Source organism: Electrophorus electricus, chromosome 8 (genome assembly GCF_041902795.1).
Source record: "Electrophorus electricus isolate QZ-2024a chromosome 8, ASM4190279v1, whole genome shotgun sequence".
NCBI lineage: Eukaryota > Metazoa > Chordata > Actinopteri > Gymnotiformes > Gymnotidae > Electrophorus > Electrophorus electricus.
Window position 1 is genome coordinate 29,707,599 of NC_137504.1, and position 22,402 is coordinate 29,730,000.

The 22,402-nt window shown below is 42.1% G+C and overlaps 3 protein-coding genes across 14 annotated transcripts in view; 1 reads left to right on the plus strand and 2 right to left on the minus strand.

Moving 5' to 3' along the window:
• Positions 1-581: 581 nt before the first annotated feature.
• Positions 582-14,755, minus strand: rabep1 (rabaptin, RAB GTPase binding effector protein 1). Of its 5 annotated transcripts, none has more exons than XM_027015876.3 (19): positions 14,600-14,753; positions 12,101-12,229; positions 11,496-11,699; positions 10,913-11,073; positions 10,474-10,593; positions 10,071-10,206; positions 9,032-9,210; positions 8,370-8,471; positions 7,833-8,270; positions 7,268-7,372; positions 6,946-7,062; positions 6,654-6,752; positions 5,800-5,940; positions 5,125-5,314; positions 4,684-4,695; positions 4,001-4,056; positions 3,768-3,866; positions 3,311-3,427; positions 582-3,169 (listed from the first exon to the last, which is right to left on the minus strand). In XM_027015876.3, the coding sequence occupies exons 1-19, from the start codon at positions 14,643-14,645 to the stop codon at positions 3,068-3,070; spliced, it is 2,553 nt and encodes an 850-aa protein (XP_026871677.2). In that variant the 5' UTR covers positions 14,646-14,753; the 3' UTR covers positions 582-3,067. The 5 variants fall into 5 exon arrangements, with proteins under 5 accessions (XP_026871677.2, XP_026871676.2, XP_026871679.2 ...); XM_027015875.3 differs by having other exon boundaries at positions 12,101-12,232; XM_027015878.3 differs by lacking the exon at positions 4,684-4,695.
• Positions 14,756-15,314: 559 nt separating this feature from the next.
• Positions 15,315-19,300, plus strand: scimp (SLP adaptor and CSK interacting membrane protein). Of its 8 annotated transcripts, none has more exons than XM_027015900.3 (8): positions 15,315-15,474; positions 15,768-15,811; positions 16,394-16,480; positions 16,608-16,717; positions 17,557-17,611; positions 17,727-17,800; positions 17,954-18,127; positions 18,556-19,300. In XM_027015900.3, the coding sequence occupies exons 1-8, from the start codon at positions 15,397-15,399 to the stop codon at positions 18,747-18,749; spliced, it is 816 nt and encodes a 271-aa protein (XP_026871701.2). In that variant the 5' UTR covers positions 15,315-15,396; the 3' UTR covers positions 18,750-19,300. The 8 variants fall into 8 exon arrangements, 4 of the variants coding, with proteins under 4 accessions (XP_026871701.2, XP_026871700.2, XP_081576096.1 ...); XM_027015899.3 differs by having other exon boundaries at positions 15,318-15,474; positions 17,554-17,611; XM_081719970.1 differs by lacking the exon at positions 16,394-16,480 and having other exon boundaries at positions 15,320-15,474.
• A 731-nt stretch (positions 19,301-20,031) lies between these two features.
• derl2 (derlin 2) overlaps positions 20,032-22,402 on the minus strand; it is a 2,846-nt gene continuing 475 nt past the window's right edge. The window contains exons 2-7 of the mRNA XM_027015902.3: positions 22,054-22,119; positions 21,891-21,964; positions 21,656-21,749; positions 21,281-21,476; positions 21,030-21,120; positions 20,032-20,565 (exon numbers count right to left, since the gene is read on the minus strand). Coding sequence (XP_026871703.1) covers positions 20,460-20,565; positions 21,030-21,120; positions 21,281-21,476; positions 21,656-21,749; positions 21,891-21,964; positions 22,054-22,119 — 627 coding nt within the window. The 3' untranslated portion in view covers positions 20,032-20,459. The remainder of the gene's footprint in view (positions 20,566-21,029; positions 21,121-21,280; positions 21,477-21,655; positions 21,750-21,890; positions 21,965-22,053; positions 22,120-22,402) is intronic.

Genomic DNA, 22,402 nt, shown 5'->3' on the forward strand with positions numbered 1-22,402 from the left:
CTCTCATCCCACCTCTCTACCTGCCCAAACCAACTCACTCTCGCCCCCCTAATTTTGACTCCAAAAACACCCTACCTGTGCGTTCTCTCCAATAAACTGGTTCCTAATCTTCTCCAACTTTCACTCCCATTGAGAATCACAGCACCTTCTACCTCTCTCCTCTTTTTTGGTCAGTGCTATTGACTCCAAGCCCTACATCATAGCTGGCCTCACTACTGTCTTTCCCTTTCACTGTCAGGTGCCCTTCTATCACAAATCACTCCTGCAACTCTACAGCATCCACCCCACCCTGCCTGCACTCTCATCTATCACATTCTCCGTTAGTTTATACACTGGACCCCAATGATTTCACCTTGTCCACTTTCATTACCTCGACTTGTTGCAACTTAACCTTTCCATCACCATCCCCCTCATGCACACACGTACTCCTTTTAACTCCTGCTAACTTTCACTGTCCTTCTCTCTACTGCTTACCTCTAACTCTCTAGGCTCTCTTCAGCCTGCTCTTTACTCTTGCTACAAATCGTCATGTGTGAGCATCATAGTCCATGCAGATGCCTGTCCATGACCATTGCAAACAGTTCTGCTTTAAGTACAATTTGGTTTATTAGATATATATACAGAGATATGTACACAATACAGTATATAAATTTCCACGGGCTTCTAAAGTTGGAACACAGCATGCAAACTTAACAACTGTTAGTGCCATATATAACTAAGATTCTCCATAAAGCCACTGGAGATGGGATACAAATTATACTGCCTTGGGGGGGAATTACTTTTTAACTATCCTGTTCCAATGTTATGTAGCTTAGAGTTCAATCAACACCTAGCAGTTTGGTTTTAAAAGTATTTTTAAAATGTAGTCTACATGTTTGAATGTTATGAATGCCAGGGTGCCACAAACAGCGACTTAGTAATAAAACCACAGCTGTGGCAAGTAGCATCCAACAAGACAAACCTGTTGATATTCAGCAGACAATGAGGTTGCACCTTACCAGCCATAATCCATCTCTAAGACACAAGCAGCAACTTTAAATTTAAACAAACATTCATGACTGACTCCATCCTCCTCAGGGTTAAAGTTCACATGCAGCCCACACATACCCACTTCACATCTCTGTGTTGTATCAGCTACCAGTTGACAAACTCTTCAGTGTTTTTGTCTAAATCAAGTTCATATGCATGGGACAGATGAATTCAAATGTGACTGGCTTTCAACAAGTCATAATTTCTGAGAACTATTCAAATTCCAGACAATGTCTGGTTATATGTGTTGCCAGATAAACTTTTATGTCCAACTTTGGATGGTTGTCACATGCACGTCTGGGACACATACAAGTGTGTTTTGAGTGCAAATGCATTTCCAGTAAGTATCAGTAGCACTATATAAAAAAAAAAGTTTCCCACAAACTTTCCAGATAGGAACAATTATTACTATGCAGTCTGGCCATGTTTAGCAGGGTAAAAAAAAAACTAAACAAAACAAAACAAAAAAAAAAAACCACATGCCATTTCATCTACTGTGAACTGTAACAAAAACAAAAGTACATTTGTATGAGTCCTATTCTAAGATAACTGAGATGTCAATAAAATGACCCCGTACAACCTCTGTATTAAGAGTTGGAGAAGCAACCAGATGATACTTTGAACACAAGACAAACATGTGTTGCCATGTCAATTTTCATAAAATCCTTTCAACTCTGCACCCTCCCGCTCACCATTTATTTATTTGCTACTCACATATGTTGCCCTTAATAATTCAGGCAAAAATGTCACTTTGGTTCCGAAGGTCTTGTGTGCAATTTTAACTCATCCTGGCTGCATATGGATGACCTCTTTTCTTAATCTTTATTATGGTGAACACGCAGCATTTAACTCAAAGGGCCTTGCAGTGTTCTGGACAGTGGACATGAAGGCAGCTAGCTAGCGTAGTCTTGTTCCGCATGCAGCAAGCTTAAAGCTGACGTGGGCTGCAGAGCGATGGCTTCGACTATGTCAAATGTTTTAACATGATTTTTACATAGCTCCACAGCAAAAGGAAAAATAGAGTGTTAAACTGTAAATATCATCAGACCACCACACCAACTAAAAAACAAACAAACAAACAAATACTGGCAAAAAAGAAGACATTTTGACATAACATGCATTTGCTAGCAGTAGAGAGAAGTCGGTCAGCTGAAATAATACAAAAGGATCACCACAGCTTGAGGTGAGATTGTGTGGAGGTCCTCCATTCATGTGAACTTTAGCTCGGCAAAGGAATGGGTGTGGGTTTAACAACTACCCACTGGGGGTTGCGACAACACTGAAATGAATGACGGACCCAAAGCAAACAAAGGAACCTGGTTAGGAGAACGTAGGGGGGTATACACGCACGCACGCACGCACACACGCACACACACACTCGAATTAACTTAACTTGATGCAATATACATATATATTCTGTATACATGGTATGTACAAATATGATAAAGTAGATCGGTCTCCTTCATATGCGTCTGTTGCCTGCCTTGAGGCTCAGCAGATGGAGTGGAATTAATGAACCATAAGGGTGGGGAAATGATGAATAATGGGCAAGGTGGAAGAAGAAAAGAGAGAAAGAGGGAATATAAAGCGCAAGAGAACATGTGGCTCTCCAAGTAACATGAACAGTCCACGGACCCAATAAATCCAAAGTTTAAATGATCGGACTGGGAAACCAATGAAACTGAAGGGAGGTCTTTTAAAAGGCTATCGGAGCTCCACAGTGGACATTTGCTTGCTGACCTGGCTTGCACCCAAACCTCTTAGGTTCCCCTTTTAAAGTCATGCCACAGACATGACAGTGATGGTGTTCTCCGGGACTTGCGGTCTGAGGTCATGGTGTCTTGTTAGTTTCATCTCTGCTTTTTGGGGGCAAAGATTGAGTGTTTAAAAACCTCTGGCCACCCAGCAACCCCCTTGTGTGTCCAGCAGAGTTGGAAGAGACGTGATGAGTTGGGGAAGGCAGGTACAACCATGTTTGTGCACAAGTGAGAGAGGGGATGATTGTGAGGGAGGGAGGGAGGCAGGGAGAGCGCGAGCATCATGTCTCCGGAAGCTGGCTGATGTCCGTCAGGTTGGTGTCGTTGAGGATGGCGCGGATCCGCTCTAAAGAGTCTGCCTGCCGGATCCGCTCCAACTGCACCTGAGAGGAAAAAAGTTATTTTAAGCACTTTCTTCACTGAAACATCCAAGTCTTGATCCCAGGCCTTAAAACTAGCATGTTTCATGTTGGGTTAACCTAGAGAAAGATGTTCACCTGCTAGTGTGCAAGGTGCATGCTTACCTGCAGAGTCTGCGACAGCTTGACAAAGTCTCTCTGGACCTGCTCACTGACGTCCAACTCCGTCTGAAGCCGCTGTGCTTTATCCTTCTCATCGAATACCTGATTCTCCAGAGTGCTCTGTGACAGCAAGTGCACATGGCCAGTTAATATCCATAGTTTCTTACCATTGGACAGAAGTCTTATAGGTAAGAAAGCTGATTTGTGCAAATAAGCTCTTTAGTGTTCACTATACCCTTACTGATTACAAATGGTATATTCATTCAAAAAAAACTACAACTACACCTGGCGCAGATTGTGAATTGATATCAGTTGTGAAATGATACAACACCAACTGGTCTCACTCCTTCATCCAGTTTTTTCGTTAAAGGAGTAATTTAGCATTCACTTCTGAAAACAGTCACTTTGTCTAGCACGATGACATTTTATGAGCCAATCCACATTCTTGTTATGGTCGTACCTTGCTGGACAGGGCTTCTTTGAGCTGTTCCTCCAGGCTGGTCTTCAGGCCCTGTAGGCTTTCTACTGCCTGGCTCTTCTCAGACAGGCTGCTCTCCAGCTGTTCAGAACAGCAGAGGATCAGCCAAATTCAAACAGGAAAGAGCTACAACCAAGTCATCATTCAGGACAGTTACAATCAAGTCATTTGGCTGTTTCATGCCATTGAGCAGTTAGAGAGAGAGAATTCCTTACCTGTTCTTTTTCACTCTTCACTCGTTCTAGCTCCATCTTCAGGCTGGAAAAAGATGCTGGAAGGGGAGTCAGAACACATAATCAGACATCCTACGCACCCAAACAGCAAACACCCTGTTGGGCTTATAAATTTGGAACTGCCTTTGGGTGCCATTAATACTGAAGACTGAAGGTACAGCTCCTTCCTCATCTTCGAACACTAAATTATATTAAATATTAGTGCTGGCTTGACATTAATGTGTCCCAAGAATAAGGTACACGCCGATAGTGGCGGTATGCAATTTAACAGTGAAATGGAACTTGTATCACAGCCTTATCTACTGCTACAGGTGCAATGATGACAAGTATGGCTGAGGTTTTCAGAGATGTTAAACAAGTGATTCAATCAGCTAGGCTGTTGCACACAGAGAACATGCTATGCAAAGGAAACCAAACCAACAAACAAAAACAGAAAACGCTAGGAAAACGAAACACAGCCAAACATCTACTCATAGATTATCTAATGAGCTCTAAATGGACACAACAATCAACACATACAAGTGGCTACCAAGTACGGCGTGCTCATGTGCCGTTAATATTATGCTGTTACACTGATTACAGATAAGGGTTAAAATGGCATTAGTACGGCCAGTGGAGACAGACAGCCTACAGACAGACATGTACTACAGTCTAGTGAATCATACCTTCCAGGATATCTGAACACAAGTCACCAACAGAGGGAGAGGGAAAGGGGGGGAAAAAAAGATTTGAATCACAGCAACAGAGGAAGCAAGTCCTCATTTTATCATTAAGAAAGACTTTAGTTTACAGCCATCTCAGTAAAACACATTTGCCGGCAGCAGAATATAAACCTTGAGGAATTTTGAAAGTCTATGGAATCTCAACCTCAGTGCCAATGCAAACACTGCCTCTTGCTCTGAGAGCGCTGGCTGGATTTTGAAGTGTCTTGCATTCCTCGTCAGTTGCATTAGAGCCTTTTTTTGTCAGCTTTGAGGTCTTTTGCCTGTTTCTGGAGGTGTCCTAGTCAGTCTAGGTTTTTCTGTTCTAGTTTCCAACTGCTCTGAACCAGTTAGGAGTTATTTTGAGTTGGAGGTCTCTAGCCCAAAAAGGCAGAGAGGACACACCTATCTCCTCTTTGCAGCCTTCGATCTCCAGCTGGAGTGTGTCCTCCAAGTTCTCTTTGAGGCATTGCTCTGCCTGGATTTGCTCCTTGAGGAACAAGATCTCTGCTTTGAGCTTCTCCTCCAGGTGCTCTGCAGCTGTGCGCACCGAAACTATATCCTCCCGATACTGGAGCACCAATGACTCTAGTTCCTAGAGAAGTGAGAAGTCAAGAAACAGCATGGCGAGGTAAACTGGCAGAAAAAAACAAATTGCCCTCTAAGGGGAACATAGTACTTTTAAACATAGACACCCAAGAGATGTACTCCAACATGCATACATACATACACACAATTTATATATTTATATATATATATATATGTGTGTGTGTGTGTGTGTGTGTGTGTGTGTGTGTGTGTGTGTGTGTGTGTGTGTGTGTGTGTGTGTGTGTGTGTGTGTGTGTGTGTGTGTGTGTGTGTGAATATGATTACATTAAATGATATATAATGTACTCGGACATATAGATAACAAGAACATTTTCCAGATGTGAGTATGCATTTGTTCTAAAAATATTAAGTAGTAACTTGCTCTGTTTTTGCTCTGTCAAACAAGAAAAGAAGAAACAAAGCCATTCAGCCACCAGCTTGGCAGTCAAGCTGTTCCTTTGAGAGCCATCCCTGGCAGGTGTCCTGCAGTACCTGGATGTCGGTGGGCATGTGGAAGTCCTCCTGCTGCTGTAGGCTGAGGTGCAGCCTGTGTCTGCCCTGCAGGCTGTCATTGTCTCTCTGAAGTCTGCTCAGCTCCTCCGCCACCTGTTCCCTGGACTGCAGCAACACTGCCTGGAAAAAGGGTTTGAAATGAAAGTAACATTTAAGGGGGGGACGTCATTCTGCTGAGACGTTCAACCTTTGTCCCGAGGAGTCCTCAATGCGGGAAAGACGCACATCGCTGCTGTGCTGCTGCGGCTCCTCGGTTAACTTTGTACAGACTGAAAATGTCATACCCAGTGATGTTATCTACAATTTTCCTCTGCAGCCTAGCTCACTAGCTGGGAGAGCTTCTGCAAGGATTTATGCAAGTTTGTAGCATATAAACTACGGTCTTCAAGTCTCTTTGGAAATAAAATTCCAGATTTCTGTAAGGTTTTCCTTTAAAAGTGTGGATGATTTGTACACCTATGGAGAGCAGTACTACTCAAGTCGTTGATCCGTGAGCCACTAAAATAATTATGTAAGTAGCTGCATTCACCCTGGATTCTTGACACAGCCCAAGTTACTTTTTATGGTTACACAACAGATTATAACCAGATGCAAGTTGAGCAATTCAGTAACACATACTGCTGTGTCCAAATCTGAAAGCAAACAAGCATCCACGGTGTTGACTCACTGCAGGTCAGATGAGTTATATTATACCGCAATTCAAAATGCATCTCAGCTCACAAATGAGCTTTAAACCACTATATACTACATCATGTCAACATAAACACTTAAACCAAAGCTGAGAAGTGAAACACCATTTTTTGTGGCTGCATTGAGGAATAATCCAACCATACCATCTGTTCCTGGGTATTCCTCTTGGCCTGGCTGAAGGCTTGCTGCAGGGAGCTCAGCATGGACTCCGCGTTCTGTGCCTTCTGCATCAGGGCCGAGACCTGTGAGACGCAAGCGAGACAAATCAGTCTGACTAAGGCAGTGCCACTTCTGCTGCACTTGTGTGCACATGCATCAAGTGATCTGGTCGATGCAGCAGATGGGCTACGTGGTGGAATGCTGTGCCCTAATTATGCACGCCTCCCTCTCTCTGCAGCCCATGAAATGCTCCCTCCTGTCTGCTGTTGGTTCTACCTTGGTGGCCGTTTCCTCATTGGCCTGCTTCACGGAGTCCTCCAGCTCCTGCTTCTCAGCCATGGTCCTCTCCAGCTGGTCATTGGCCTGTCGTAGCATGGCCTGCAGTTTCTTTACCTGTGGGGGACAAGGACAACATCCTCGAGGCATGTCCAGGATGGACAGCTGGGGGCAGACCAGATTTATGCCTGCCGGCACCTCCGCTGCCTGCGGTTTTCCCTTTAAGTGCGCATGCAGACGGTCCGTAGCAAGTAGGTAAAAGCTTTCAGTCGCGCTGCTGGATCTGCAGGCTGAGGCAGGAAACGCAGCAACACGCACTCACCTGGTCACGCGTCTCTGCCTCCTGACCCTGGATGACCTGCAATTGCTTCTCATAGTTGGAGCACATGTCGCACCGGCGGCCTAACTTCCTTCCTGCATTCTTCAGCTAATCACCAAAACCGTGACACACAGACACACACACACACACACACACACACAAACACACAGACAGAAAGCCTGTCACTTGAAAATCAAAGAATGCTCAAATATGCTTTGTTCAATTCCACCTCATCCCTGTCTAAAATTGATGACGAATATTGCCTGAACAATTGATGTGGGTGTTATTAGTACATCTCAAGTAGAGTCTGCAAAATGTCATTGCAAGTTTGAAGCAAGTCAGTCTGATTGGTTATGTGCAAATGAAGCTGGCAATAAAAACCACCCCTTCATGTCTGCTTACTTTCTGGAAGAAAAAGACTCACTTATATGACCTGACCTAAGCATAATTTAAATAAAAGTTTTAAATAACTTAATCTTATATATTAACTAAATATTATTGTAGTTCTATGACAATGCTGCAGACATGAAGGAAAGTTTTTGAGATGTGAACGAGCCCCTCTTCCCACCTCCTGCTGTAACAGGTTCCACTCCGTCTCGCTTACGAGCCGGTAGCCAGCAGGGGGTAGGTACGTTGAGTCCGGACACTGCGAAATGCTGGAGAGCAGGGAGGCCGTCTCCTCTTGCTCTGGGGTCATGGCCTTGATGGCCTTCTCCTGGTCCTTGGTGAGCAGGAAGTGGCCCGGTGCCGGCTGCAGCGTGGCCACCTCGTCAGCCCCGACCAGCGGGCCAAAGTCAGACTCGTCCAGGTTGCTGGCTGACTTAGCCTTCTGGTTATGGCCGCCAAGGCCCTGGGGCTGCAGGCTGCCCATCGCGGCCGGGCCCAAGCTATCTGTGGACTGCGCCCGCCGGAGGCTGTCCCTGCATGGCTCAGCCGAGTCCGGCCCGCACGAGGCCTCCTCATCCAGGGAGTGCATGGAGCTGTGGATGCTGTAGTCTTGGTGTGACTGAGGGGGTTTGGGAAACAAAAAGGACGCAGGCTTTAGAAGAGGTGAGGATAATAAACGGCAGCGAGGCGGTTAGAGTGATGTAACGTGGCTTGGTACCTCCTCTATTGAGAGGCCGAGCAAAGAGTCCTCCGCCTGCTCCACCCCATCGCCCTCGCTGACCTCCTTGGCCTGACTCAAACGCTCCTTCTCGTCCTCCTCCTGGAGAATCACATTAAACTTCAACATATATACATTCATCATGCACTTCACCTTTGCTTTCAACAACACCTACTATTCTGTTTATCTCCCAGCTCTAAACGTAAGCGCAATCTTTGGAGTTCTTAGGATGGAAAAATTGGACATTGATTGAACAGAATATGTTCTGCAGTTTGCGCTTTTTAAACATCTACCTGTCCATAGCAAAGCTCCGGGGCAGCTTGCTCCGTCACAGGCACAAACACATTATTAGGTCATTATTAGCATATCTATACTGCAGGCCCTTTCAATTTCTATTTCACAGACATAATATTCTATTTCACACATTCCTCCTTAGGGGACTTCCGCTCAAAATCAGGCTTGGTAATGAATCAAAATGAATTGATCAATCAATGCTACAAGGAGTACTCCAACCCAACCACTAATTTTCCAATTTGTACTAAGCCGTTACATGTATGCCATTTAGCAGACACTTATCCAGAGCAACTTGTAAATAAACCCCAAGCAGGCTACACTTTTAAGGTCCCAGCCCCAGCCCCAGCCCCAGGTGAGGGATGGGCTACCTGGTCCCTCCGTTTCATCTCCTCGACCTGGCGCAGCTGCTCAGAGGACAGCACGCTCTCCAAACGCTGCATGTCCCGCATGAGCAGCCGCTGCGACTCCAGGAATTGGTCGTTGGCGCGCTGCCACGTGTGCTTCAGCTGGGTGTGCTGCTGCCTCTCCAGCTCCAGCATATGGCACACTGCATAGAGAGGTGCGGGTCAGACTACCCATGGGAGTAACTGCCCACACATGGGGAGATTTGACCTGAGGACCGACTAGTATGCAGCATGGTCGTGCAGCGCTTGGTATCCAGCTGGCTGCCTGACTTAAAGTACAGGAAGGTGCAGACATTCTACATGCTGAAATGTTTGGACTATGTATTAGGGAACTTGCAGACCTAGAATGGGACGTTTTAGTGTCTTGCACTGTGAAGTCAGTATTTAGTTCCATCGCAGTTCATGTTTCAACAGTGGTGCAAGTGTGCAGTGCCATCAGAAAAAATGCTAACGACTCTGATCACGTGTCAGAAGGTTGCGCAGCTGCTGGGCTTGACCTGTGTGACTGACTCGATTGTTCAACAGCCAGTTATGGAAAAAATGGCCAAGTTATAAAATACCTGTACCTGTTCCCTCAATTACACTGACATGAGACAGAGATGTGGCAATAAACTGGCAGACTCACACTGTAACCCCTTATGGGACCTTTAAGGGACCAGGGACATGACACTCACATGACCTGATTCAACATATACAATAAGCAAACACACAATGACCCCCCCCCCCCCCCCCCAGGCAGTTTAAAAGAAGATGCAATGGTAACACTTACCAATAAGTGTTAATATATAATAATATAATTAAAATGATATCAAATGTAATAATTTTAATTAAGCATATACATGTTAATTTATGTTTATCCATGTAATTATCAATTTTACCCCATTTTGGGATTACAGTGGTTCTTTTATACTTCAATATGTTTGTGCTTTTTAGACCAGAAATTGCCCTTTGGGGACTAATAAAGTTGTTCTGTGTTATATTGTTTAATAGTCTAATTCCGAACCTTCATGGAGTTCTTTTCTGAGTTTCTCTGCATCTTCCTGGAGAACAGACTTCTGGGTATTGAGAACAGCCACGTACATCTCCAGATCAGTTCGGCATGACTTCTCGGCCTCGAGAACATGGTTGAGCTCTTTCACCTATGATGTACAAACACTCCAATCATTACACATTTACAGGAAAAAAAAAAACCCAGTACAAAAATAAAAAAATACTTTCAGCCCAGCTGCACGTTAGACACAAAAATGGATTGTTTTGCATAAGTGTTAACTTGAACGAACGCCCCAAAAAGAACCACAAAAAACATTAGTGATGTAGTTACAAGTTTTCAGGAACCAGAGTTCAAGCCAAATGTGACGGGCAGGCAGTTTCAAAGATAGACAAAAAGTATACGCATATGCACTAACCTTTGCGGCCTCCAGCTCCTTGACGCGGCCTTCTGAGTTAGTCAGCTTGGCCTTCAGGGCGGCAATCTCATGCTCCATCGGCATCACCACGGAGCGCAGCTTCTCTGCGTCCTCCTGGGCCTGAGGAGGACAGGAAAGAGCATTGGGAAGAGGTTTGCACCCGGTAGCTCCTCACCTAAGGTCTTAGTGCTCAGAGAAGAGCTGACTATGATTTGAGAGTTCCTAAAATTCAGTGCTTTTAATGGGAGGAAAAAAGACTAAGCTTTATACTAGAAACAGGAAATCTAGCTCAAAAGTTATAAAAATGGAACAATCATAGGGCAGTCTGGGGTTTGCTGAGAACTGACAACATGCCCAACAGATCAGATCCAGTAGTGCCCTGCAGCACTGCACAGCTGTCTGAAGGCAACTGCTATGGTAAAAGCCCTGGGAAAATGACCTTCTTCATCTCGTTCTCCAGGTTCTCCTCCACCTGGCCCTCGGACAGGCGCCGCCGCAGTTCGGCCAGCTCTCTCTCTGCACCCTCCCGGTACTGAGCCCACTGGACATGTTCCTGCTCCATCCGCTGGTGGAACTGCACCTCGTATTCCCGCACCGTGTCTGAACACACCCATAACAAAGTGTTACAACAACTGGACACAGACTGTGACACCTAGATTTAGGAGATAAATGAGGAATGCGCATTGATGTAACTGAGGTTATCACAAGGCTTCAAGCTTTAATATGCAGCTCAGGTAAGTGGTGAGCTAACTTTAGCCACTAGCTCTGGATTTTTACCAATTTCCAGTCAGAGCTCAAATCTGCACCTGAAAAACAGGCTTTGGTAGCTTTGAAGTACCTACAGACCATTCACACGAAGGTCACTTTGGCACATAAGGCATCCAAATCGGTTCCAATCACTACTCTGAAAACACCTCAGACATAACTGTGGGAAACAAAGGGCTGAAAACAGTCCAAGCACAACACCAAGAACCAACAGTAGGGAAACAATGTAACAGCTGGGAATTTCAGTGCTGGCCTACCTTTCATAATGGCCTGTAAGGAGGCCACTTCCTCCTGCCACTGCTGCCTGACCTGGTCGATGGCCTCCTGTTTAGTGCTCTCCGAAACAGTCGCCACGGCCTTGATGTTCTCATTCTCGGCCCTGGCCTCGGCCAGCTGGTCCTGTACATGCCTCAGCTCTACCTGGACACTTTCCAGAGATACGGCCTGGCGCTTCAGCTCCTCTGGAGGGAAGGCAAAGGTGGGAGTGGGCGGGGCTCAGGGCTATCAGTGTCTGACCATTACAGATAGCGTGATATTGATTCTGTTTGTGTGCGAGTTTAATGTTTAACTCAAATATCTCAGAAGCTGTTAGAAGAAGCAAATGTGTTTTCCTTTCATGATGTATGGAAGAATGGTTTCCTTGGAGCACGTCAATCTGTTTCTTAGTAGTAAATATGACAGCAGTGTTTCAGCAAAGCTAGTCAAAATGTTAAATACCCAAAATGTGACTTCTCCCAACCAGTCAATTAGAGTTAACCAAAACATCACTTCTCATGTACACATAACTCCCCCACAAACCCCATGGCACAATAGCAGTGACAGCACTGACAAAGCTCCGTAACAGACAGGTTCACACAGTCACCTTCTTTGGACAGGTAGAGCTCCTTGAACTTTGCCCGTTTCTGGTTGAACTCCGTCTCCAGCTGCTGCTTGAGCTTCAGGAAGTCAGCGCGTTCCTGCGCCAGAGCCTCCACTCGCTGCTGGAGAAGCCCTGCTAGAGCAGCACACCATTGTTAAAAGCAGGGGCCTTCAACTCTGGGCCTCGAACCCCAGTTCTGCTTTTGGATTTTGTACACACTGGTAGTTGATCGAACAGTAAACTGTTTAATTAAAATGATCTGTCATTTTGTTCTTGCACCTAGGGAGGGAGGGAGGGAGGAATAAATCTGTAGTACCTGAATACTGAGGGGCTGTGATTTGATATGATTTATGCCATTAATAAACTACCAGTGATTATAAAATCCAGGAATGGATTTAGGAGTGAGGTCCTGAGGAGTGAGGTCTGATCTCTAGTTTAAAGGAATCACTGCCCAGAAAGCACTAATTGTAACACTGAATGAATGAGTTATCACAGTCCATGACCTTTCTTTTTACCTTTACATTTGTTTTTAAGATGTTATTTATTTTTGGGAGCACTGTTACTTCAAGAAAGGACTCGATCATCAAGCTCAATCCTACACAAGCCCTTCACTCTACACCTGTTTAATATTTCTTTTGGTGGAAGGAAGCAAAATGTTGATTTTTTTGTTGTTGTTGAAGTGGGTGTCCTCTCAGCATCATTCTAGCATGATTGGATGTGTAGTGCAAGACTTCCAAAACATGACAATAAAAACATGTTAAAGGCTGGACAGAAATTTATAGAATTCAATACCACTGTTTGTTCTGAGTTTACTATAGTGTGAAACTGACAAAAATAATCATGACCAGATGTTTTTTAAATGTTACTTCTTTTGAGCTACTTGAGAACATAGCACATAGTATGTAATATACAGAATACCACAAATCTATTATATAGCTTCTATTTATAGTGACCAGCCATATTTTTCTTGTAGCCCTTGCTGTTTTCAATACAACATTAATTAACCTGATTAATGAGTGGAAAAAACAGAAACCCCTATTGCTTTCACTTAAACAAAGAAGGCTGCTCTCGGAAAGGCAGCCATTAAAAATCAAGTCTCTAAGAAACTGTAAACTATTACAAGCCTTCTCGACAAAGCACTGAAAGAGTACACCAAAAAAATACCTGTGCTTCTCTATATAGTATCATACGAAAAGTGTGGCAGAGCAGTGACCATGTAGCATACATGCAGAAAATATGAATGAGGGCCAAAAATAATGGATTACATCAGGGGTATCTTTAACTTGCTAAACCGCGCTAACAGCGGAAAGCAATGTACATAGAGGATATAAAAGCATTCATAATATAAAAAGCAAGTATAAGAGCAGCAGCATACATGGGTATGTATGTGTTGCACTACTATGAAAGATTCTTTGATCAGGATGGAACAAAAGAACCATACACTGCCTCTGCGCAGATATAATATCAAAGAGTGCATGACATTAATTTCGTCCATTACTAAATAGATTACTGCGTTTTAACTATTAACCTATCAATGTGGTCCCATTAATGCTTGCAACAGTTCATATTGATCCAGCGCTAAAGGCAAAGTTTTGAACATATGCACGCTATATTGGCAGCGCATGACAGCGATAGGATCAGACACACGACACATGCCCGTAGATCCCAGAAGCTGGGACTAAATTTGATTAAAATCACCTAATGTTAGAAAGGGTCACCGACCTCTATGGCAGTCCAAACAGACAGGTAGGTTAGCTAGCAAACTGACCCGTGTGTTATTGTTATCAATGGAAAACAGAATTCAGTCAATATATAGTACGGTTTGCGGAATACTGACGGTTCTCCAGGAATTAACTTGCAATTCAGCCTTTACCTACCGTATTATATACTACAGTTTTGCAGACTTACCAGTGGTCAACGGGTGTAAGGTAGAAAACAGCTTTACAGAACATTTGTGAAGTGAACTGACCCGTCCTGCTGGCTTAGTCAAACTAAGCCCTTTATCAGTAATCACACTGACCCACTGCGATGACACTTTGCCCAGAAAACAATACTGCAAAACCCATCTGTCATGAAACTAATCCTGTCAAAGTTCAACGGCAACGATGACAGCTAACGTCTCTGCTGCAAAGCTGCATTAGCTTGCTAGCTACTGTTTCGATACAGAACTGATCACTGATGGTGTAACTGGGTGCTGCATCATGTCATGTTGCTAATTACAGACACGAGTGTTCGTATTTAACAAGATAACCTAATAATATTTGTCCGGGAAAATAAACATATTCGCTAGGATACAAAAGTCGTAAAACTGTCCCTTTTCAAACGGGTTTGAACGCGACGGATCTGTCCTCGAGCTGAAGAGCTCGCGGCCAGCGCATCACCTTGTACTTGCTCTCGCGCCGAGCCCGTGGACGCGCAGGCCACGGGCCTACAATGAGTTGGCCGAGACCCCCCCCCCCCCCAAAAAAAAAAAAAAACACCGCAACGCTGAACGACCCTTACCGTCATGTTGAGGCGGCCGGGCGGATTCCGAGGCCTCTTCGGCCATCGTTTACCGGAGCGCACTTTTAATCGCCGGTTATGTGAAATAAAGCTAGGAGTGCCAAACAAAATAAGCTACCATGGAGTAGGCAACGTCATTGTAGAAACAACGTGCACCGCGCATGTGCAATTCTAATGGGAGGAGATGTATTATGTTTCTGATACAGATCCACAAACACAATGTGATAAGAAAACGTTGCTCTTTACTGTTTGTAAATCACTGAATGTACAATGTTACTCTATGAAGAGAGAGTAAATTCTTTTGAAATAAGTTTTTCGGTACTCAAAACAGACTACTTTTAGCACAGAACACTTCGAACTAAAACCATAGGCTGGCCTTGTCTTGAGCCTTCATTTGGTTGTGCACCCATAAAACTGAAAACTACTACAGTGTTAATTTCAGGAAACTGTAATTAGCATTTTTCCTGATCAAGAGGAAAATAAAAACTGTTACTAAAAATTGTTACAGTGTACAATATCATAAAACCAACAAAAGAATATAAATTGTGTAGGCTGAAAACTCTTGTCTAATCATACTGAGGCTTTGTAATGCAGAAGTAAAAGTACCCAGAAAAATATTTGTCTTAACAGTCCTTCTGGTTTCACTCCAGAGAATGCTAATTTTCTTTTTTTACATTCACGCACTTGTGTGCCTGAGCACTGGGAATTTCAGTAGAATGATACAAGACTCGTAGCATGTGAGTAGGCCACAGGGTGCCAGAGAACATCCAGGAAGCGCTTCAGAGAACTTCAGCTTGATGGTATTTTTGGAGTGGCTTCACTGTCTCAGTCATTTATATGACGGTGAAGAATTGTGGTGTGAGCACAGGATAAAGGTAATTGCAAACACTTTATTTTGAACAGACAGAATGCTCTAAGAAATGCATTATATGTAGTCTTCTTATCGGTCTACTTGTTTTTTTTAAAAAAAGTAATATTGTATTCTTCTGGTGTCCTCTTATTCTGAGTAACCAGTCAAAACCATTTAGACTGAAATCTAACACGGAAGCATTTGTATACTTATGAGGTTTTTCAATTTCATTGTTTTTATTTAACCTTAAAAAGGATTATCAAAACCTTAAAACCCCATAAAGCTGTAAAGCTCTGTAATGTTCATCTTTCTGAATAGTCATTTGATAATACTCCTATGACAGCCAAGATCGCCTTACAAGTGTAAGTTATTGATGAGTTTTTTCAAATTGTTACTTGATTGAATTGTCAGTTTATATTGTAGTTGCATTATTTACACAAACTAAAGGTCAGTATTTATTTCATTTTATAGTAGCAATATTTTTTTATTACTATTGCACACAAATGTATGCTTTCACTATGATTATTGTTAGATTTATTTTTATTCCATAGTCTAGATTATCATTTGTTTGAACGAAACATTTTGAAATTTTGAGCTCTTCCTTAAAAGTCTCCTTTTTAAGTTAAGCCACTTGATTTGTGAGTGTGTGAAGAAATAGCCATGCAATAAATATCGATTAAATACAGAAAAGTAACCATATGTAGTCTGACCACACCTTGTAAAAACACTTATATGGTCTCTTTTTCTCTATCTCTAACCAACCAAGCAAATAAATAACAACAACAAAAATCTGTATTGAAAAGACTGCAGTGCTGTGTGTTGAGAATAAATTGGTATGAAGCTCTCCATTTTTGTAGATATAGACCCTTGTAGTAGTTAATCTGGAGCCTTTGAGAACAGAGAACTATTTTGAGAAATGCTCACAATGATCTATCTCCTCCCAGGAAATATAGCTCACCATGCAAAATAAACCACAGCAAAGCTTGTGTTTTCTGGCCAGCTGCTGAAAAAGAAGAACTAACAAAAGCAAAGTGTGCTTACTGTAATTCCTTCATGCCACTATATATATATAAAGACATTTTATAACAAGCATTTTTTTAATTTAAAGCATACTCTGAAAACCATTTTTTTGTTTTTGTTTGTTTTTCTTATGACCAGGATGTCATCCTTTCAGAAATTCCTCCTGCTGGTAATAGCAGGTGTTATCATAACAACTTCAATAACAGTTGCTGTGTTCATATTCATCAACTTTTGTATCAAGAAGAAAGGTAATTGTCATCTGACAGTGCTATATATTCTGTACTAAATTTTCATAAAAACACTGTGTACAGAAACATAAAGGATATCATACTGCATACAGCCAGTTGTGAGGTGTAATACACCTGTTGTGGACTTGCATTTGTTTGATGACTGACGGAATATCCTGTCTCTGTTTAGATCATATGTCAATTAACTGTTTTCAGGGAAAACCTTTTGAGGCCTGAATTTTTGTGTTATTATATTTAGTCCCATATATGTCCCGAGACAGCACCACAGGAAACAGGTTTATTTGTTTGATAAGGATGAAAAGTTTACTTCCTCTAGAGCTAATTTTTCTAATCATGAATGACACAGAGTTTAAATGTATGGAATAATGTTCAAGATCTTTCTGTCTATACAAATGCAAATTTGCAAATGCAAATCTATTTATTGAATGAAATGAGTCTTAAATGAAATGAATGAAATGAGTGGGGCAACTAATCTGTTTTACTCAGATGTCAATCATCTAACAACAGTATTTCAACCCACAACTGGTCAAACACTAAGTGGGCGGACTATTGTGTGCATCTGCAGTGTAGTTGCCCCTAATATTTTGTACACATTAGATTCACCATTGTTTTGGAAATCATTGGCTGTGTTTACTACAACACTTAAACTCATTCTAACCCAGAGAATCAATGAAAAAATGCTCAAGAATTAATTAATAAATAATGTGTGGGCAGTATCAGATTACCTTTGTTAATAACCACTTTAGGGGGAGCCTGATAATGAAGATTTGTAATGCAGACAGACCCATTTGAGGCCTGACCTGAATATACCATATAATTGATTTTTCCCCTTTCAGCAGCAAAGTTCAAGATAAGATCAGAATCGAATAGTTACACAAACAGAAGCAACATACAGTAAGTCTACACATAACTTGAAGCTGCATGTCTTCCTGTTGATACAAGACTTTTACAGCATGCCTCCCACTTTTAAAAGCTGATGGAGGTCCACCAAACTACTACTTCTTCACAGGAGCACACTCAAGTCCCCAGAGGCAAAAGCACCACCACTTCCTTCCAGAGATCAGTTCCTCTCTGAGGACTCAGGTGAACGTGAGATTTAATATTAACATCTGATTTCCTCACTGAAACTCTTTGGGCTTTAATACTGATGATGCCGATGAAGCAAGAATTGTGACTTTTTTTATTTGCTTTCTCTTATTTGAAGTGTCATTTATTCTCCTGGTTCAAATTTTCCAGATTCCCATAATTATGAAGATATGGACACCTTGCCAGATTGCCTGAAGGTGGAAGAAGAAACTAAATGTCTTCAGCAAACACCTAATTTCCACTCTCCCAACACATGGAAAAACAGCCAAGACGAAATAAGTACTTCAGAAGACTATGACGACATTGATAAACCTGACCACGGAGGTGAGGAGAAATGGCAAAGTGCTGTAAAATGGGCTACAGGCTCAAGAACTGTTTACAGTTCATAATATAAAGCTTTGTTTCAATAGTTTTCAACTATCCTGATTCTAAAATTATGCCATTGTCTCACCACACTGGCTCAAGAGTGTTGCTAATAATATAGAGCTTTGTTATTTTAATTTCTTGAAATTTCAGCTAGGAATGCTGGAATCATTTAAGCACTTTTGATAACTTTTCAATTATACTTTATATAATAAAATTATATAATCTTATGGCTATATATATATATATATATATATATATATATATATATATATATATATATATATATATATACACAAACCAGCCATAAAACAAATAATAAATATAATAGTAATATAATGTAATATAAATAAATATTTAAATGATTGCACATTCATTCATTTCTCTAGCATTTAAGAGTCATGAGGACTTGACGTCCCTACCCGACTACGTGGACCTTGAGGATGACACACCTGTGTTTCCCCTGCAATCACTTCCCCTCGCTGACAATGCCAAGTGTGAAGACAGCCAAAGTGCTTCAGACAGCTACGACGACATAGATCAATTGGAAAGTGCCGGTGAGGACTATGACGAAGTGGGATGAAAGAGAAGTGTCCCTGCACTTTCATAAAGAAAACCTTGAATAATTGAGAATACTAAAAACTATCAAACTTTTTAAAAAAGTCTTGCACAGAACTCTGACTTCCATCTTACCACTCAGTTTTAAGAGAGCTTTACCATCTAGTCTTGATTATTATGAATAATATTCTGCTGACAGCTTTGGTAGAAGATATTTTATACTGCTTTTTGCTATGGCTGTTGTACAGTCCTCTTGACACTTTTTAGGCTGTTATCCAGTGAGCTCACTCCTGTTGCTTAAATACAACTTCAGATTGGTGTTTTACTGCTATAAATCACATCGTTTGAATGGGCAGTGTACATACTAAGGCCATTAAATATGAAATGCCCTAGTATGACACATTATTTAAAATTACACTGAAAAGTCTGAAAGTGACTGAAAAAACATCAGCACAAAACATTGGTTTGATTTTTGTTCTGTATACATGAAGAGAAACAACTTATGTTGAATATGGAAAGTAGTCATTTTACTCTAGTACTGCCAGAATAAAATGCCTGCCAGGATGCAACTAGAAAGGCTTGGTCTAGTTACTAAATTCCTCCTTGCATGGGAGGATCATTCAGACAGCATCTCCACAATCTCGCATGTCAAGGTGACCAGTTCCAGATGTCATTATGGAACTTGTGAACATGATTTGCCAAGACTAAAACAATACTCTGTCCTGTAGAAAATCACACCCTATAACCACTCATGCAATGTATTACTACCAAATGATCAGAAATTATGTTTTTAAACTAAATGTGAAAAACAAACAAACAAACAAACAAAAAAACCCCCCCACCGAACTACCTAGTGGTAATCATCACATCTTATAGCTGTTTGGACTTGCAGTAGTGTTCATTAGCGTCCTTTCTGAACAACTTGTACTTGCAGGAACGATATATTTTAAGTCTTTAACTCAGAGAAGTGCAAATGTGGAGGAAAGCTTCCACACAGGCAGACAGGTGTAATTACACTCACGATCTGACTTTTTTTTTCTATTTACATAACACGACTTAACAAATATGGCAAGAAAATGCGTGTAATGATGCTTTACAATCAACACACAGCAATCTGAGAGGAGGCTGTTTTTAAAACATCACAAGCCATGATGATAAATTATACAGTTCTTATGAATACTCAATTCCTAGTAGTTCAGTGACTTATGTAATGTTTCCAAATGCAGTTCTCTCTTCCTGGAATCTGAAATCATTTTATTTTAAAGATGACTAGTGTTCTTCCAGAAAAACAAACCAACAGCCTGAAATACTTGCACATTTTATATACATTTATTATTAATTGTTTTTTAAAAAAAGTAAAATTACAGTTGCTCTTGCCCTAGTCAATCCAACCTTTCTGCAGTAGCTCCACATTCGTGTTCACGATTGCACGACGGGGAGGGTGGGGGGGGGGATAAAAAGGTAGAGCAACAGCACTGAAAGTCCTGTTCTGTGTCAAACCCAAACACCTGTCCTGCGTTTGAGCATCAGTCTGGTTCTTGCAAGCAGCCGGAGGGGGTTGGGGAGGGGATGAGAGCAGCAAACCTGCCCACGCCCAAGGCCTCACTCAGGCCCAGTTATTGTAGCTCCTGCCTCTTCATACAGCACAAGAGACACGAGTTGGAACCACTCCTCTCCCCTTCCCTCCCCTCCCCTCACTCTTGGAGTAGGTGTCCGTGTAGGAGGGATGTGGAGCCTAGCCCCCAAGCCGCTGACCCTCACCCCAGGGGAAGCCACCTGGGCGCTCCTCGGGGAGGGGGTTGTAGTTGGGATCCTCCTCTGCTGTGTCAAACAACATTTTCCTGTGGGGAAGATAATCAAAGCCAAGAAGGACGGGGGGTCAAATTTGGGAGACAAAGCCATGTGCTTTTCCATAAAGATCAGGTACAAAAGCCTATACGAATCACAAAACCTTAGCTTAAAGACTAACAAAAACAACAAAGAGCATACCTAACCCATTCATTACCACTTTGATTTGGATTATTTTCATTTATGACCCAAGACATTTCAGCAAGTCATTACATGGTAATAGCACCAAATACAGCAAATAAATTCTGATTTGTGCATTATAACTTCCAGTGTTTGTGCAGTTCATGGCAATTGAATTTACTCAGAGAAACCTTCCAGTATCTTGGACAGCATTCTATTTAGCTACATCACATCAATGAAGTTAGAACAGGTTTATGCACTTCGATGTTTTTACATTATTGCCTAATCTAGAAAGACCTGCTGTAGTGTGAACATTTGAAGAGTGAACACAACGTACAGAAAGGAAGGGGTCCTTAGCCATCTGCCACCTCCTGGCTGATTGGGAAATACATCCTCCAGGAAGAAATACACATGTCCCACTGCAATGCCTGTACATGTGACAGAATACATCACAAACTGACACATTAATAGACAAGGACTCTTTTTTTCCCCCCAATGAACTCGGAGCCAGTTCATCAGAGCTATAACCACAGAAAAAGGTGTGAGGTAATCAGCATTAATGTGTGTAACCCTGATTGCAACACACACCTAAAAGATCCACAATGATGGAGTTGCCCAGCAGCAGGGAGAAGCCCATGAGCACCCACGGCAGGAACGGAGCCTGAAAATTGAGCAGGCCAAAGAAGTTCATGCGCACATTGGGATTGCGTCGGCTCCACACATACACCAGCATGATGGTGAAAGCCTGCCCCAGGAACACGAGACTCACAAACATGCCAAATATCTACATATTCATTAAGGGGGAGGGGACAGAAACGACCTGGCAACAATATGATTGGAAAAAGTGAAGAGGAAAGTTGAGCTGGCTTGAGGATGCAATAGCATTACTGCCAATCCACCAAATGTGTAAGTATGAGTACCATGTAAGTTATTTCTATTCTGGTGACAGAATATGAAGGATACAGTCATGAGAAGGCCCCCAAAGAGAAACATGAAGACAAAGTCAGCAGTCCTGCCTCTGAACGAGCCCTCTTCCAGCATTCGACAGTACCGGTATCTGTGTGCATCAGGTTAAGGACCTTGGCAGAGGAACTCAAATGATAAACAGGAACTTTGGAAAGGGTACTTGCAAATGATTACAACTGCATACTTGTCGTTTAACTGTGTGTTTCACATGTCAACGGCTCTTGAAGGATACAAAAATATCATATTGAATAAAAAGTTGAAGCCAACCGGACCAAAAAACAGGAAGTTGGTCACAAGTCGCCATACCTGCATTAAAAAATAGGAACGGGTGAATTAAAGACCATCATAATAATAATTCAAAAAAAGAAATCTAAGGATACACATTACAAACTCACCTGGTAGTGCTTTAATATCAAATCTGGATTGAAGTACAGTTGGAAAGGAGTAATAAGTTCTAATTGCTGTAGGGAGAAGGAGAAGGGAGAGGACACAGTGACACAGTGCAAAGCTGGTGTATTGTTGTTTTGTTCTGGGTAAATGACAAATGACCTTTAGCAGCTGAGGTTCCTTGATGGAACCTAGAAGATTACAAGCAACACTTCATCTATAGTTTGAAACTTTTACCCCTCTCAATTAAAAGAATGTAACTCAGAACTGCTGACACCGATACATTTCAGAAATATCCAGGAACAGCTTTCTGTCGTGCCGAAATCTGTGGTAAATTTAAGCGACATTGTAGCTAGT